Raw genomic sequence first — 14,735 nt, 5'->3', positions numbered from 1 at the left:
GTGATTGAATATCATTAAAAAGAATATTAAATGACTTTTTAGAAGTATCCTCTGGCTGTTGCAGTATTGCATCCTTACTATTGATACTAACAATCAGCCATCAAGTCATCATTCCGGTCCCTTACGATCCCTTACGACAACTGTGTACCGCTTTATGGCGCTGTGGCAGAGCTTTACAATGATAAACTAACTCACAGAGCTGCAGTTGATATGATGACAAAAAACACCAAAGAGACTCAGGTAAGGAATATGGACCGGAAGCGAGGGACCGAGCAGGAGACTAAACAATTCTTGTTTGCCGTCCACCTGGCTTTGCAGTGCCTGAGAAACCTTTTAGTTGTAGTCTATGGGCTTTGTTTTGATGTGTATGTTCATCTTCGTTGTTCCAGGTTTTACATTTTATCTTTATTCCTTTTGAATTCTGCTTCCTGACGTTGTAGCAGAACACAGTTTCAGTTAAGAGTAATGGACACATGGATGCGTGCAATTGAAATCTCTTCCCACAGCATATGCACCACCAGTCTGCTGGTACAATCACATTTTCCTGTTCTGTTGTACCTGTTTTCTTTGCACTTCCTAACTGTCCATTTCCTACTTTTATTCAGTGGTTTTTCTTTTATTTAACAACAAATCTCCTTCACATGTGAGGCTGCATCCGTGTCCATACGCTCTTCACAATGATGGCTCACCTTTCATGTCTTTTGTTGCCAAGACCGAATCACATTTGCATCGTGTAACATTGGCAGAAAAGCTATTATCTAAAAGAGTATCTCCATTTCTATCCCAGTTCCCTATTTTTCTTGACAGCTGCTTTTGTTTTTGAATATATGCCATCCTATTTCTAACCAAGGCTTGCTTGTTTATCATCAACAAAAAGGCAACTTTAAAAGTTGACTTTAAGCTTCCAGAGTTGCCAATAATTACGTTAAAATTCTCGTAAACCTCTTACATTGTTAATCTAGTATAAAGTTAGTCTCTGTGATAGATCCATAATGGGCACATTACATAAATTATACCGTAAACCAGTTATATTAATCCATATAAAAATTAACTGGTACAAATAAAGCATAAAAATCTGAAATGACAAAAATAGATTTTTACTAGAAGGATAAAACTGAAGACAATAATAGAGGGTATGCATGGACGTCACTTTTCCACTGGACTACGCCCCCTTACTCGCACTGAGTGGCAAAAATGGCTGCAACTACTAGGGGAAACTGTGGAGAAGACGGGATAACAGCCAATTATGGGCTTAAATTAAAGGCAGTTGGACTTGACAGTGACCCGTACAGTTACCCCAAGAACCAGTGGTCCATGGACATTAATATTTGGTACAGTTACCCCAAGAACCAGTGGTCCATGGACATTAATATTAGGTACAGTTACCCCAAGAACCAGCTGTCCATGGACATTCATATTTGGCCACAAATTGAGGTTCCTGATATTTATATGTACTTAATTTCTACGCCGGGAAAATACACGAAGAAAAGCTTGAAGGCATACAAAAGTCTGTTGTTGTAGAAATTAAAGTGATGAGGACACCGAACTTTATGATTTGACCGTTTAACGTTAGCTACCCAAAACTCCAACATTACCTGATACAAAATGGGGACCACAAATCCACGTTTCGGTGTCTGGAATCCAGTTGTTTCTGTGAATTGCAGCGATCCATTTGTCTCTCTTAAGCTTATTTTTCAGCAGTCTGTAAAACGATAACTCAGATTTCTTGCTAAATCTATGAGTACAGTCGATCGCACAACAGCTCTTTCCCAATTTAGATGTTTTCCAGTTGCTCAAACTGAAAGTTTACGCTGCCACTCAGTTTTTCTGACACTCAGTCTTTCTGACACTCAGTCTTTCTGACACTCAGTCTTTCTGACACTCAGTCTTTCTGACACTCAGTCTTTCTGACACTCAGTCTTTCTGCCACTCAGTGGGCGTAACCCGCCGTGAATTCGCATCTGTGACGTCATGTGCATTCCCTCTATACCATGCTGTGGCAGATAATTTGGACATAAACACTTTTTTTTTTCTGTCATAAATGCCATAGAAGCAGTCCTAACCCTGACACAACCCTGAGCCGCTTTAGCTGCCTGGCCTCATGGAGCTCCAGTAGAAGACTGCAAATTACCATAACAGAAAAGCTCCAGGCCCACTTAGAGTGCAGATTCTCAGCCTGTATCCCCAGTCGAGTTCTACGCATCCTAATAGAGCCAGACTGCGAGTGCACATGTCCTGAGGCTGCTGAGACGATGTCCTAATCGGAGGCGAGACAGTCTACTGCAGAGCTGGCATCAGTCTAGCGGGGGCAGCTTGGTCCTGCGCAACACCAACCACCGCCACACCGGGCAGCTCCAACCCAGGCTCACGTGAGAGCCTGTGGAATGAAAGACAACAGCTCTGCCTGCCAATGGGACTCCTGGCACGGAGACGAGGCGCGGCGGGAGAGTGTCCACGCCAGCTGTGGCCCCTCTGACATGTTGCACTCTGCTACCTGCTGCATCACAGCTCTGCTTCAATGGAAGCATGTCTCTTCTGTAGCAGACTGACAACGAAGCTGTTTTAATACAGTTAGCATAACAGTGGGTACAAACCATCACAAGCCCAAGCCTTGCAGCAATACCGATACTCATTCAAATGCAGCCCTCTGGCCTCTGAAACACGGAAACAGAATAAAACACACACACACACATAGAAATGTTAATGCTCTGCTTTAAAGTTTAGGAAGTAATGAACATGACTTTGCCAGTTAGCGTGTTAGCCTCTAGGCAGGAGTATGCGGAAGCATGTGAGGTCAGGGGTAGACGGGCCACGTTGGGCAGTACGGAGAATAATTGGTATTCAGTAGTGTCAGAGGTAAGTGATACCGGGCTAACCTCCGTGTAACCCGTGCTCTCCGCAACACAAGAGAGCCTGCTTCACCCCTTAATTAGGCCATGAATATTCTAATCAGACGCCGGCACGGTGGAGGAGGATTAGCTAAAGAGTGAGAGAAGGAGATGTAGTATGCACATATGTGCTGCACAAGGTTTTTCTTCCCTGTCGATACGGTGAGCGTGGATGTTCGTGCACAAACCCCGGCTGGAGACAGCCAGAGTGACACCTCGGATCTTATCCGGTCGTCCTCGCTCTGAATTAGCTTTAGCGTGTTAGAAGAATGTGTGCCTGCGTTGCGCCTGTCTGTGTCCATGACCTTGACAGCAGGTTGGTGAACTCCCAGGTGTGTCCCAGTTTTAGCGGGACGCTCGGCAGGTGGGACTGATTTTTGGCTTGATGCGTCAAGATTAATGAGCTATTCCTCACTCTCATCAGCTGCTTCTGCTGCTGCCTCGGCCACGCTGGGAACAGGGACGCAGCCCTGGCACACATTCACTGCGGTCACTTCCATCATACCACAAATGTGCTTAGCTGTCACGCACTTTTTATCATGCTAGCTTTATATGAAATCTGGATGGGGAAGGAGCACCAAGGTATTGTTGCTTCTTAGCTCTTGATAGTCATTATACTCTAAATACATTCCCTTCATTGTTGGTAAAATCCTCTTTAAATTTCCAACGCATTGCCTGGCCAGGTTTAGTGTCGAGCAGGACCACTGGGACCTCTCAGAATATAAACATTATGAGACACACTCAGTGGTGCATTTATGTCTGCAGTAAAGTCAGCCAGCGGAGTTATGAGGATGAGAATATCCTCATAATGACGGCACATGAATGTGAACGGTTCCTGGTTTTCCCAGGTGTGCTTTCCCCAATATCTGGCACTACGGGTAGATATAGAGAGCTGTGTTTATCTGTGTGAGAGAGAGAGGCTGCAGGAAGAGCGCTGCTGCCCACGGTCACGGGGCGCAGCCTGGGATAAACCAGAGCTGACCCTAGGTAACCTCGCTCATTAGCAGGAAGGATGCAAGATGCAAGAAAGGAAGACGTGTGCTTTGGTGTCGTTGCTGTGTGGGTTGGCAAACAGCTACAGCAAGCTACAGGCACACAAGTCATGGGCGAGACAAAAGAAGCCAAAGAAAAGAACCATCACATGCTCTCGCCGGCAGAGAGGTGCTGGACCCACGTGGCTATTATCACTGCTCTGTCATTCCCTGAGATGTGCTTTAAAATGAGATTTTATTACTCTTATTAACAGAGAACGATGTGAGGAAAAGAGGGTGGCTAACGAGTGAATTTTCTTAATTTCTTTCTACATGAAAAGAGGGTTACAGTTTTTAACGCTGTCGTTTTTGTGCAGATCTTGCAAACCTTGGAGTTATTTTTTTTGTCATGAAAGATGTTTGTTATGTTTGTCAAATTTAAGAAATTAATCCAAGACACTGCTTTCAGATACAAAAGCAGTTTATCTAACACGCTAGCAGCACAGCAGGAGGAGGAAACAGCAACCGTTCAGACCTTTCAATCACATTGATTATTAACTGCAGTCAACTTTCAGACCCATGTATGCCAAACGGGATATTTCAGAACCTCCGACCTCTTCTGTATCCTGCTCCTGTCACCTGAACCCAACTGCTCTCAGAGGACAGTTTGGACGAGGAGCTGCTCAACAAGTCCTGAACGATGTGAAAGTGCACATGTCAAACCATGCGTCACGTTTATCACAGTTCTGTATGAGTGCTCTGATGAGCTGTGTAATTGTTTGTACTACATTACCACACCATGTGATCACAACCCACTCAACGCTCTGCTGTGGCTAAGCATCGTCATGTTTTAAAGGATCGCTGCTAATCATACTTTGAGGTTTGTAAGCCGTACTCGTGCAAGCGTGTTGGACACTGTGGTGGTGGGGTGTGTTGGGCTGTGGGACAGCAGTTCAGATGGTAACGGCGGCAGAGATGGACCAGCAATTTTTTTTCTGCTCATTAACCATCTCATTTTTATGCAAAACAGCTGGGACCCAAGGGGCGGCAGGTGAGCAGGAAAAGCAGCAACCATACATGCGCATCTCCTCTGAAAAGCGGGTTTGGTCACTAAAGCTGGACTGAACTTGCAGGTTGCCTCTCTTACTTTAAGATTAAGATTCACATTTTCCACTTCAATAAAGCTGATAGTTAGAGCTGCCTCAGGTGACCCTCATCCATCCCTGAAGGTATGCTTTTATAAGCCGAGACTCCCATTTTTAGAGTAATTTCCTGACTCTGCTCTCTTTACTCTCCACGTATGGACATTGTGTGCCTGCACTGCTGTTATAAACTTGGTGTTTCCCCTTTTTTGTATGACTCATTTCTTGTGTTTTCTGGCATCTCAGCCCATGACCGGTCACAGCCGGTCACGACCTGTCACGACCAGTCACGACCTGTCACGACCTGTCACGACCGGTCACGACCTGTCACGACCGGTCACGACCTGTCACGACCGGTCAGGACTGGTCACGACCAGTCACGACCAGTCACGACCTGTCACGACCGGTCACGACCTGTCACGACCGGTCACGACCTGTCACGACCGGTCAGGACCGGTCACGACTGGTCACGACCGGTCATGGCTGGTCACGACTGGTCACGACCGGTCATGGCTGGTGACGACTGGTCACGACTGGTGACGACTGGTAACGACTGGTCATGGCTGATGACGACTGGTAACGACTGGTCACAACTGGTCAGGGCCAGCCAAGGCTGGCCAAGGCTGGTCACAGTCGGTCATGGCCGGTCACGACTGGCCGTTGGTCACGACTAGTAATGACTGGTCACGATTGGTGACGGCCGGTCACGGCTGGGAACGACCGGTCACGACCGGTCACGACCTGTCACGACCTGTCACGACCGGTCACGGCCGGTCACGGCCGGTCACGGCCGGTCACGGCCGGTCACGGCCGGTCACGGCCATTCACAACTGGTAACGACTGTTCACGGCTGGTCATGGCTGGTCATTGGTCATGACTAGGAACGACCGGTCACGACCTGTCACGACTGGTCAGAGCTGGTCACAGTGGGTCACCGCTGATCACGGATGGTCACGACTGGTAACGGCTGGTCCTGGCTGGTCATGACTGGTCACGACTGGTCACGGCTGGTAACGACTGGTCACCGCTGGTCACGGATGGTCACGACTGGTCACGACTGGTCACGACTGGTCACGGATGGTCACGACTGGTCACCGCTGGTCACGGATGGTCACGACTGGTCACGACTGGTCACGACTGGTCACGACTGGTCACGACTGGTCACGACTGGTCACGGATGGTCACGACTGGTAACGACTGGTCACGACTGGTAATGGCTGGTCCGCGCTGGTCACGACTGGTCACGGATGGTCACGACTGGTCACCGCTGGTCACGGATGGTCACGACTGGTCACCGCTGGTCACGGATGGTCACGACTGGTCACGGATGGTAATGGCTGGTCCGCGCTGGTCACGACTGGTCACGGATGGTCACGACTGGTAACGACTGGTCACGGATGTTCACAACTGGTAATGACTGGTCACGACCGGTCCCGACTGCTCACGGCTGGTCACGACTGGTAACGACTGGTCACCACTGGTCACGGATGGTCACAGATGGTCACAACTGGTAACGAGTCTGGTCACGACTAGTAACAACTGGTCACGACTGGTCACCGCTGGTCACAAATGGTCACGACTGGTAACGACTGGTCACGACTGGTCACCGCTGGTCACAGATGGTCACAGATGGTCACAACTGGTAATGACTGGTCACGACCGGTCCCGACTGCTCACGACTGGTCACGACTGGTAACGACTGGTCACCACTGGTCACTGATGGTCACAGATGGTCACGACTAGTAACAACTGGTCACGGATGGTCACGGCTGGTCGTTGGTTACAGCTGGAAATGACTGGTAACGACAGGTCACGACTGGTAACGACAGGTCACGACTGGTCACGACTGGTCACGACTGGTGACGACTGGTAATAATGACTGGTAATGACTGGTCACGGATGGTCACGACTGGTCACGACTGGTCACGACTGGTCACCACTGGTCACGGCTGGTCACGGCTGGTACCGACTGGTCACGGCAGATGGCCACTGTTCACGAGCAACAGTGGAATGATCTATTCTCCTTAAATGTCGCATTGTGCATACTCAGGAGACAGAAAGAAATCAAGCAGAAGATTAAAGCCATTCTGTAGGTTTTTACCAATGCAGTGATTTAAATACAATTAAAGCTGCAAGCAGCGATGAACGGGCCCTCGCACTCACGGCCACCGCCCCCCATAAGCATATCAGAAATGACACCACCCACAACTTCCTATGTCAAACCATTCAAAAGTTATAGCAGAAAAAAGGGACAACCAATCAGAAGAAGAGGCGGGGCTAATTCTGGCCAATGAAGGTCAAGGACTCCGTGCAGAATCTAATGACACCACCCACGACTCTCTATGTCAAACCATTCCAATGTTATAGCAGGAAATCGGGACAACCAATCAGAAGAAGGGGCGAGGCTAATTAAGGCTAACAAAGCTTAAGGACTCATTACAGAGTCCCATGACACCACCCACGACTTCCTATGTCAAACCATTCAAAAGTTATGGCAGATAAAAGTATTCTAGGGGGCGCTGTTGAGCCGTTAGGCCACGCCCATTAATGCAAACCATGAAATATCAAATTTATCACCAAGTCTGGCTTGCATGCAAAATTTGGTGACTTTTGGAGAACTATCAAATATGGACCAATCACATGAAGGGGGGGCACGCCTTTTGGCGTCTAGCGTCGCCACGGTAACACTTTTGAAAGAGAAAAGTAATGCGTGGTGTCGCAGGATGTAGACGCACATTTTGATGTATAACACACCTGGGTGCACGTTACGGTTCGGGCTGAATTAACTGCCGAAGGAATGGCATAAATTTCGCCAAAATGACACAATTTATTCAAAATGGCCGACTTCCTGTTCGGTTTCGGCCATGGCGCCAAGAGACTTTTCTTTTAGTTGTGACATGATACAGGTGTGTAGCGATTTTCGTGCATGTACGTCAAACCATATTGTGGGGCTTGAGGCACAAAGTTTTCAAGGGGGCGCTGTTGAACCATTTTGCCACGCCCATTAATGCAAACCATGAAAGATCAAATTTATCGCCAGGCCTGGCTTGCATGCCAAATTTGGTGCCTTTTGGGGAACCATCAAATATGGACCAATCAGATGAAGGGGGGGTCCGCTTGTTGGCGTCTAGCGTCGCCACGGGAACACTTTTGAAAGAGAAAAGTAATGCGTGTAGTCGCAGGATGGAGACGCACATTTTGATGTATAACACATCTGGGTTCACAATACGGTTCGGGCTGAATTAACTCTCGAAGGAATGGCATATATTGCTCCAAAATTACGCAATTAATTCAGAATGTTCAAAATGGTCGACTTCCTGTTCGGTTTCGGCCATGGCGCCAAAAGACTTTTCTTTTAGTTGCGACATGATACAGGAATGTACCAATTTTCGTTCATGTACGTCAAACCGTATTATGGGGCTTGAGGCGCAAAATTTTTTCTGTCTGAACCAACCAGATGAAGGGTGGCCGCGCTTTTTGGCGTCTAGCGTCGCCACGGTAACGCTTTTGAAAGAGAAAAGTAATGCGTGTAGTCGCAGGATGGAGACGCACATTTTGATGTATAACACACTTGGGTGCACGTTACGGTTCGGGCTGAATTAACTTTCGAAGGAATGGCATAAATTTTGCCAAAATGACACAACTAATTCAAAATGGCCGACTTCCTGTTCGGTTTCGGGCATGACGCCAAGAGACTTTTCTTTCAGTTGCGCCATGATACAGGTGTGTACCGATTTTCGTGCGTGTACAACATACCGCATTCTGGGGCTTGAGGCACAAAGTTTTCAAGGGGGTGCTGTTGAGCCATTTTGCCACGCCCATTAATGCAAACCATTAAATATCAAATTTTTCGCCAGGCCTGACTTGCATGCAAAATTTGGTGACTTTTTGGGCACGTTTAGGGGGGCAAAAAGGCCCTCCTTTCGTCAGAAGAAAAAAGAAAGAAAGAAAAAAAATTCCTACAGATACAATAGGGCCTTCGCACTGAAGGTGCTCGGGCCCTAATTACAATGTACTGAATTGGAATGAACTGGACTAGAACTGGAGAATAGCTTATAACTCCATTATAATCGGAGTGTATTTGTTTGCTTTCTCTGGTAAGTGAAGTGACTCTGAAGTGACTTTTGTTGTGAACTGGAGCAAAGCAGGAAAACTAGCAGCTTGCAATAAAAGTAGTAGGCGTGTTTCCAAGTATTATATCAGAATATTGTATTTTAACAAAAAGAAAAGTAGACAGCAAGTATTTGAAACAACACCGCACCTTTGTAAGTTTCATCTCAGCGCTGGATGAGCACAAATAAGCTCCACATAGTGATAAAATGGTGAGAAAGACAGAATAAACAACGGACACTGACCTCTCTGTCCAGACCGGCTGCCACGGTTACTATATCGCCAGTCTCGCTGTTGATGGTGAACATGTTGGGTATGGGACTGTGGGGCGTCTGCGAGAGGATGCGATAACGCACCATGCCGTTAGCTGTAGTGGAGTCATCCGAGTCGGCGGCTGTAACCTGCATCACAGACGAGCCTGAGGAGAGAGAGACAGCCGGCCTTGAACACCAAGAGGAAGCTACGGCAGAGTAATTGAAAATACCAGTGAAGAGGTCGCGCAGGGAGGAAAAACCAACAAACCATTTTCTTTATAATCCAAAGAAAAGGCTGCTTGATATCCTTTAAACCCATACACACAGTGGAATGGAGGACTTTGTTAGCTCATTGCTGTTAATGAATTTGTTGGAAATATCACTCGGATGACTCACAAGAGAACAAACCAATTTGCAAACTTGAAACAAGTCAATCAAACTTTCCAAATTGCTGTGACATTTTCTTTTCTGACAAACAACCGTTAGAGTGAGAGCTATCACCGAGCCGAATAGAAACACACAAAGTCTGTTAAATAAGCTCCTATTTTAAGCTGAGCAGATTGTTTTCTTTTGTATATTTCCAAAGTGATGCCAGACAAAGTTTCCACCTCTGCAGAGGCCACTCAGTAATGAGCAGTGCAGAATTTCCTGCCATTTCCCCCATCCATTATTTCAGCTTTCAGTGGCACCGTGGTTGCTCTTAATGGTTTGATACGCTCCCCATTTGTCTTAGAATCACAGATAAACACTGTCATTTAAGGGAGACAGCACCGAGGCAGTGAGATGGAGGGAGTGTTTCCAAGTGTGTGCGTGGGGATGGAATCTAAGCATGTCACCTTTTATTTCCAGCCACAGCTATGCATTTGCATGCATGTGCTTGTTTGTGTAATCTCAGATGTAGTGGGGGAGGGGGGGGGGCGCCCCTGTGCAGAATTACTGATTTGCACGAGTTTGTCAGCTGGGCTCACAAACGCGGCCAGGCAATTAGGAGCACTTTGTGCTGGAAAGAGGAGCGATCACCTCGCCTCTCTCTCTGTGTTCTGTGAAAATGTCACTTTCCATCAGGCAGCCATTTACAGGCTGCTGCCGCTGCCGAGACCGAGAGAGAGGAAAAAAAAAAAGGATGTCAGCTTTCAGCAGGGAGACAGTGGAGAAAAGGGATGGCTGAAAGACAAACTGGCTTGAATGAGGAGACGGTACGAAGGAAGACGTTAAATGAAGGAGGACTGAGACGTAGGAGCTCATGCAGAAAAAAAGGACAACAGAGAGGAGGCAAGCCGGGGTGCCTTTGCTATTCATGCCCCCATGTTGCAATTTTGATACCAATTTCTCAAATCCAGTAACTCAGCAACTAATGCACAATCATTTAATCACTCTTACATCTGTTGGCATGGTTGTGGTGGCTGGTGCCATGCTGAGCCGGGACAATCACATCAAACAGCCAGTAATCACGCTGGAACATGTAATTCAAGTTTTGCTTCAAAGCCTTTCAAATTGGAAATGTCTCTGCAGAAGCTCTGGGACCTTTGGATCCATTGAAGATTGAGTGGTCCCTTCCAGGCCCGAGCAGTTACAGGTGTCTCCATTCCTATAATTGAGTTTCGATGGCACCATCCTTCCTGTGACAGGCTGCACGGACGGGATAATTGTAGCCTCAAATTCTATTTCAAACTTCATTAAGTTTCAAAGTGGGATTTGTCGCTCTGACCAGCAAGCAAAAGAGTCCAATAAAAGACAGGAAAAAAGAAAACAATTACAGCGCACAGTGCGGTGTCAATATATAATCAACCTTTTCAGGCCTGTATTTGAGGGGGAGCAGAACACGACGTGCTCATGTTGGGGCAGCTACAGTACCTTTCACTTCAACGTGAAGGATAAAAGGGTGGTTTTCAGGCCCTACGAGGACATGCAATGTCTGTAAGGGCTCTACTGAACCTGCTTAATTTGAACTCGAACTCCAAATCCTGATTTATTTTCCGCCAAAAACGCTGGACCGGAACATTTGGTGGCTGGGGCATATACAGTGCCTTGAGAAAGTATTTGGCCCCCTTGAACTTTGTGACCTTTTGCCACATTTCAGGCTTCAAACATAAAGATATAAAATTTAAATTTTTTATGAAGAATCAACAAAAAGTGGGACACAATCATGAAGTGGAACGAAATTTATTGGATATTTCAAACTTTAAAAAAAAATAAAAAACTGAAAAATTGGGCGTGCAAAATTATTCAGCCCCCTTAAGTTACAGTTTTTCACAATTGTTTAAACACATTTCCTGATAGACTACCTCACTTTCTCAAAACTCTAAGCAAAAATGACAAAACTCACACACAAAATGCTAAATCCTACACTTCTCTTGCAAAAGCGCACTCTACCCTCAAAACAGTGTTAACTCTTCACTAAATGGTATTTCCTTCTCAAATGCCAAACACATACATCATTTGAGTAGACATTTCTAAGCACCCACTGAACACTGATGTGCAGAATGGAAGACACTATAGTATGAATGGAAAACACTCTATGAATGCCTCAGTGTTACACTTTCAGCTGTTGGATGTAATATATCACCATATAGTATTCTTATGTATAGGCTATTCAAATAGAAAACAACACACAATTCTTTACTGTAACAGCAAATCATATTTTTACAGTACAGTATTTGGACTCAAAATGTGCAGTCCACTGGACATCACAGCAAGCTGTGGATGAAAACTTGACAGAAAATAGAAACAGAACAAAAGTATTAGGCTGCATCCTGCCTTTCATCTCTGGCTGGCCACAGGACCTCATCCACGTCGCAGGCGATGTTCTCCCTGGCCAAGCAGCGGGGGAAGAATCTCCTACAATGCCGAATGAAGCCTTGACAGGCCTCAGCAGTGACATCGCCACATGCGTCCTCCATGGCCTGTAGCAGTGGGATCCGTGTCTGAGGGTTTCTCTCGTATACCTTCCATCTCCAGGCAGAGAAAAACTCCCCAATTGGGTTGAGGAAGGGAGAGTATGGAGGGAGATATAGGACTTCAACTTCTGGATGGACCCTGAACCAGTCACGGACCAGAGCAGCCCGGTGGAAACTGACATTGTCATTGAATGCTAGAAGAAGTGCAGGGTTGTAAGGGCCAAGGGTGGCATGGTGATGGAGGACGCCGTGGTGATTGATGGCAGCACACATTGTTATGTTCCCTCCACGTTGGCCAGGGACCTCTGTGATGGCACGCTGGGCGATGATATTCCTCCCTCGGCGCCTTCTTTTTATAAGCTTGAACCCCGCTTCATCAATGAATATGAATTCAATGGTAAATTGCTGATTGCATATTGCACAACAGCCTTTGGAGTTTAGAAATGTGATTGACTGTGTGTTCTGTGTGAACAGCAAGAAAGGGAATTCAGGAAGAGTGTGCAGGATATTGGGAATTGTGTGTAGTGTTGTGAAAAATGTGTGGTATGGAATGAGAATTTGAGTCTAGAGCAGTAAATGTGCTTGGAGTTCAGCAGGATTGGTTCAGCCACCTGAAACATGAGTTTCAGGTTGTGCACATTGTGTCTGATGTTCCAATAAATGTGTTTAAACAATTGTGAAAAACTGTAATACTTTGTAGCCCCACCTTTTGCTACGATTACAGCTGTAAGTCTCTTGGGGTTTGTCTCTATCAGTTTTGCTCATCGAGAGACTGAATTTTTTACCCATTCCTCCTTGCAAAACAGCTGGAGCTCAGTGAGGTTGGATGGAGAGCATTTGTGAACAGCAGTTTTCAGTTCTTTCCACAAATTCTTGATTGGAATCAGGTCTGGACTTTGACTTGGCCATTCTAACACCTGGATATGTTTTTGTGAACCATTCCATTGTAGATTTTGCTTTATGTTTTGGATCATTGTCTTGTTGGAAGACAAATCTCCGTCCCAGTCTCAGGTCTTTTGCAGACTCCATCAGGTTTTCTTCCAGAATGGTCCTGTATTTGGCTCCATCCATCTTCCCTGTCCCTGCTGAAGAAAAGCAGGCCCAAACCATGATGCTGCCACCACCATGTTTGACAGTGGGGATGGTGGTTGTTGTTGGATGGTGTTGAGGGTGATGAGCTGGGTTGCTTTTACGCCAAACATAACGTCTTGCATTGTTGCCAAAAAGTTTGACTTTGGTCTCATCTGACCAGAGCACCTTCTTTCACATGTTTAGTATGTCTCTCAGGTGGCTTGTGGCAAACTTTAAACACTTTGTATGGATATCTTTAAGAAATGGCTTTCTTCTTGCCACTCTTCCATAAAGGCCAGAATTGTGCAGTATACGACTGATTGTTGTCGTATGGACAGAGTCTCCCACCTCAGCTGTAGGTGACCCCTGACCCCTGACCTCTGACGTTCATCCAGAGTGATCATGGGCCTCTTGGCTGCATCTCTGATTAGTCTTCTCCTTGTATGAGCTGAAAGTGTAGAGGGACGGCCAGGTCTTGGTAGATTTGCAGTGGTCTGATACTCCTTCCATGTCAATATTATCGCTTGCGCTTGTCGACGGCTGAGGGTCGACGGATGGGGGGAGAGCGTTTTACACATTTGTTTTTGACAGAAGGCATTCGATTTGGGCTAAGGTTGTAAAGTTGGTTGTAAGGTTGTAAAATCACTTGTTTTTAAGAACAAAAATGCACACAGAGAACAACCTTTTAAACTGAGGTGGCAATGAAATAAATTAAACAAAAACCATGACTGATATGTGAAGTGTGGAGAGACCCTACTGCAGGATGCCAGTCTGCAATCAGCACACGAGAAAGGCCTGAAAAACCTGATATGTCACTGATTTTCCACATCTGAGTTACCTCCATCCCGCTGCGACTCTCGGGAGGATGGAGGCAGGGAGCCCCCACCCCACCAAACACCCCCTAGATGTTCAGACTTCACCTCTCCTCTCTGGAGAAGCTGCACCATCCCCATCACTTGTCTCCTTTTTAAACCTCAGAATAATCCTGTTCTGAAACTATGGTTATCATCAAATTAAATGTATTCGTCATAGACAACAACTGGAACTGATTTGCTGCTTTCAGTGTGGAGCAAGATTTATGTTTATTAGCCACACGTTTACTGAACAAATGCAGTTTCAAACTGGACCCTCCTACAGGTTGGAAGGCATCTCTCCCCGTCTAACATCTGGCCGCGCTGATAAGGGCGACTCCCTGTGAGCGTCCCTCTTTGATGGCGTTCTTAAATGGCTAGATATGAGAATGAGCTGTAATGCCTCAGAGAACCTTTGATATCCTGGTCTTTAGATGCTGAAAGCGACTCTGCTGGGGTTTGACGCGTAAAGGGGGTCAGGAGAAGATACGGGTGTGTGTGTGTGTGGGGGGGGGGGGGGGGGGGGGGGGGGGGCAGGGGGGTTGTTCGTG

The 14,735-nt window shown here is 46.6% G+C and overlaps 1 protein-coding gene across 1 annotated transcript in view; it reads right to left on the bottom strand.

The window, feature by feature from the left end:
- Window positions 1-14,735, bottom strand: part of cdh4 (cadherin 4, type 1, R-cadherin (retinal)) — a 366,103-nt gene that overhangs the window by 50,183 nt on the left and 301,185 nt on the right. The window contains exon 8 of the mRNA XM_061728090.1: window positions 9,357-9,529. Coding sequence (XP_061584074.1) covers window positions 9,357-9,529 — 173 coding nt within the window. The remainder of the gene's footprint in view (window positions 1-9,356; window positions 9,530-14,735) is intronic.

The sequence above is a fragment of the Cololabis saira genome, chromosome 8 (genome assembly GCF_033807715.1).
Source record: "Cololabis saira isolate AMF1-May2022 chromosome 8, fColSai1.1, whole genome shotgun sequence".
Classification (NCBI taxonomy): Eukaryota; Metazoa; Chordata; class Actinopteri; order Beloniformes; family Belonidae; genus Cololabis; species Cololabis saira.
Note: the sequence above shows the minus strand (reverse complement) of the source record. Positions and strands in the feature narration are given on the sequence as shown.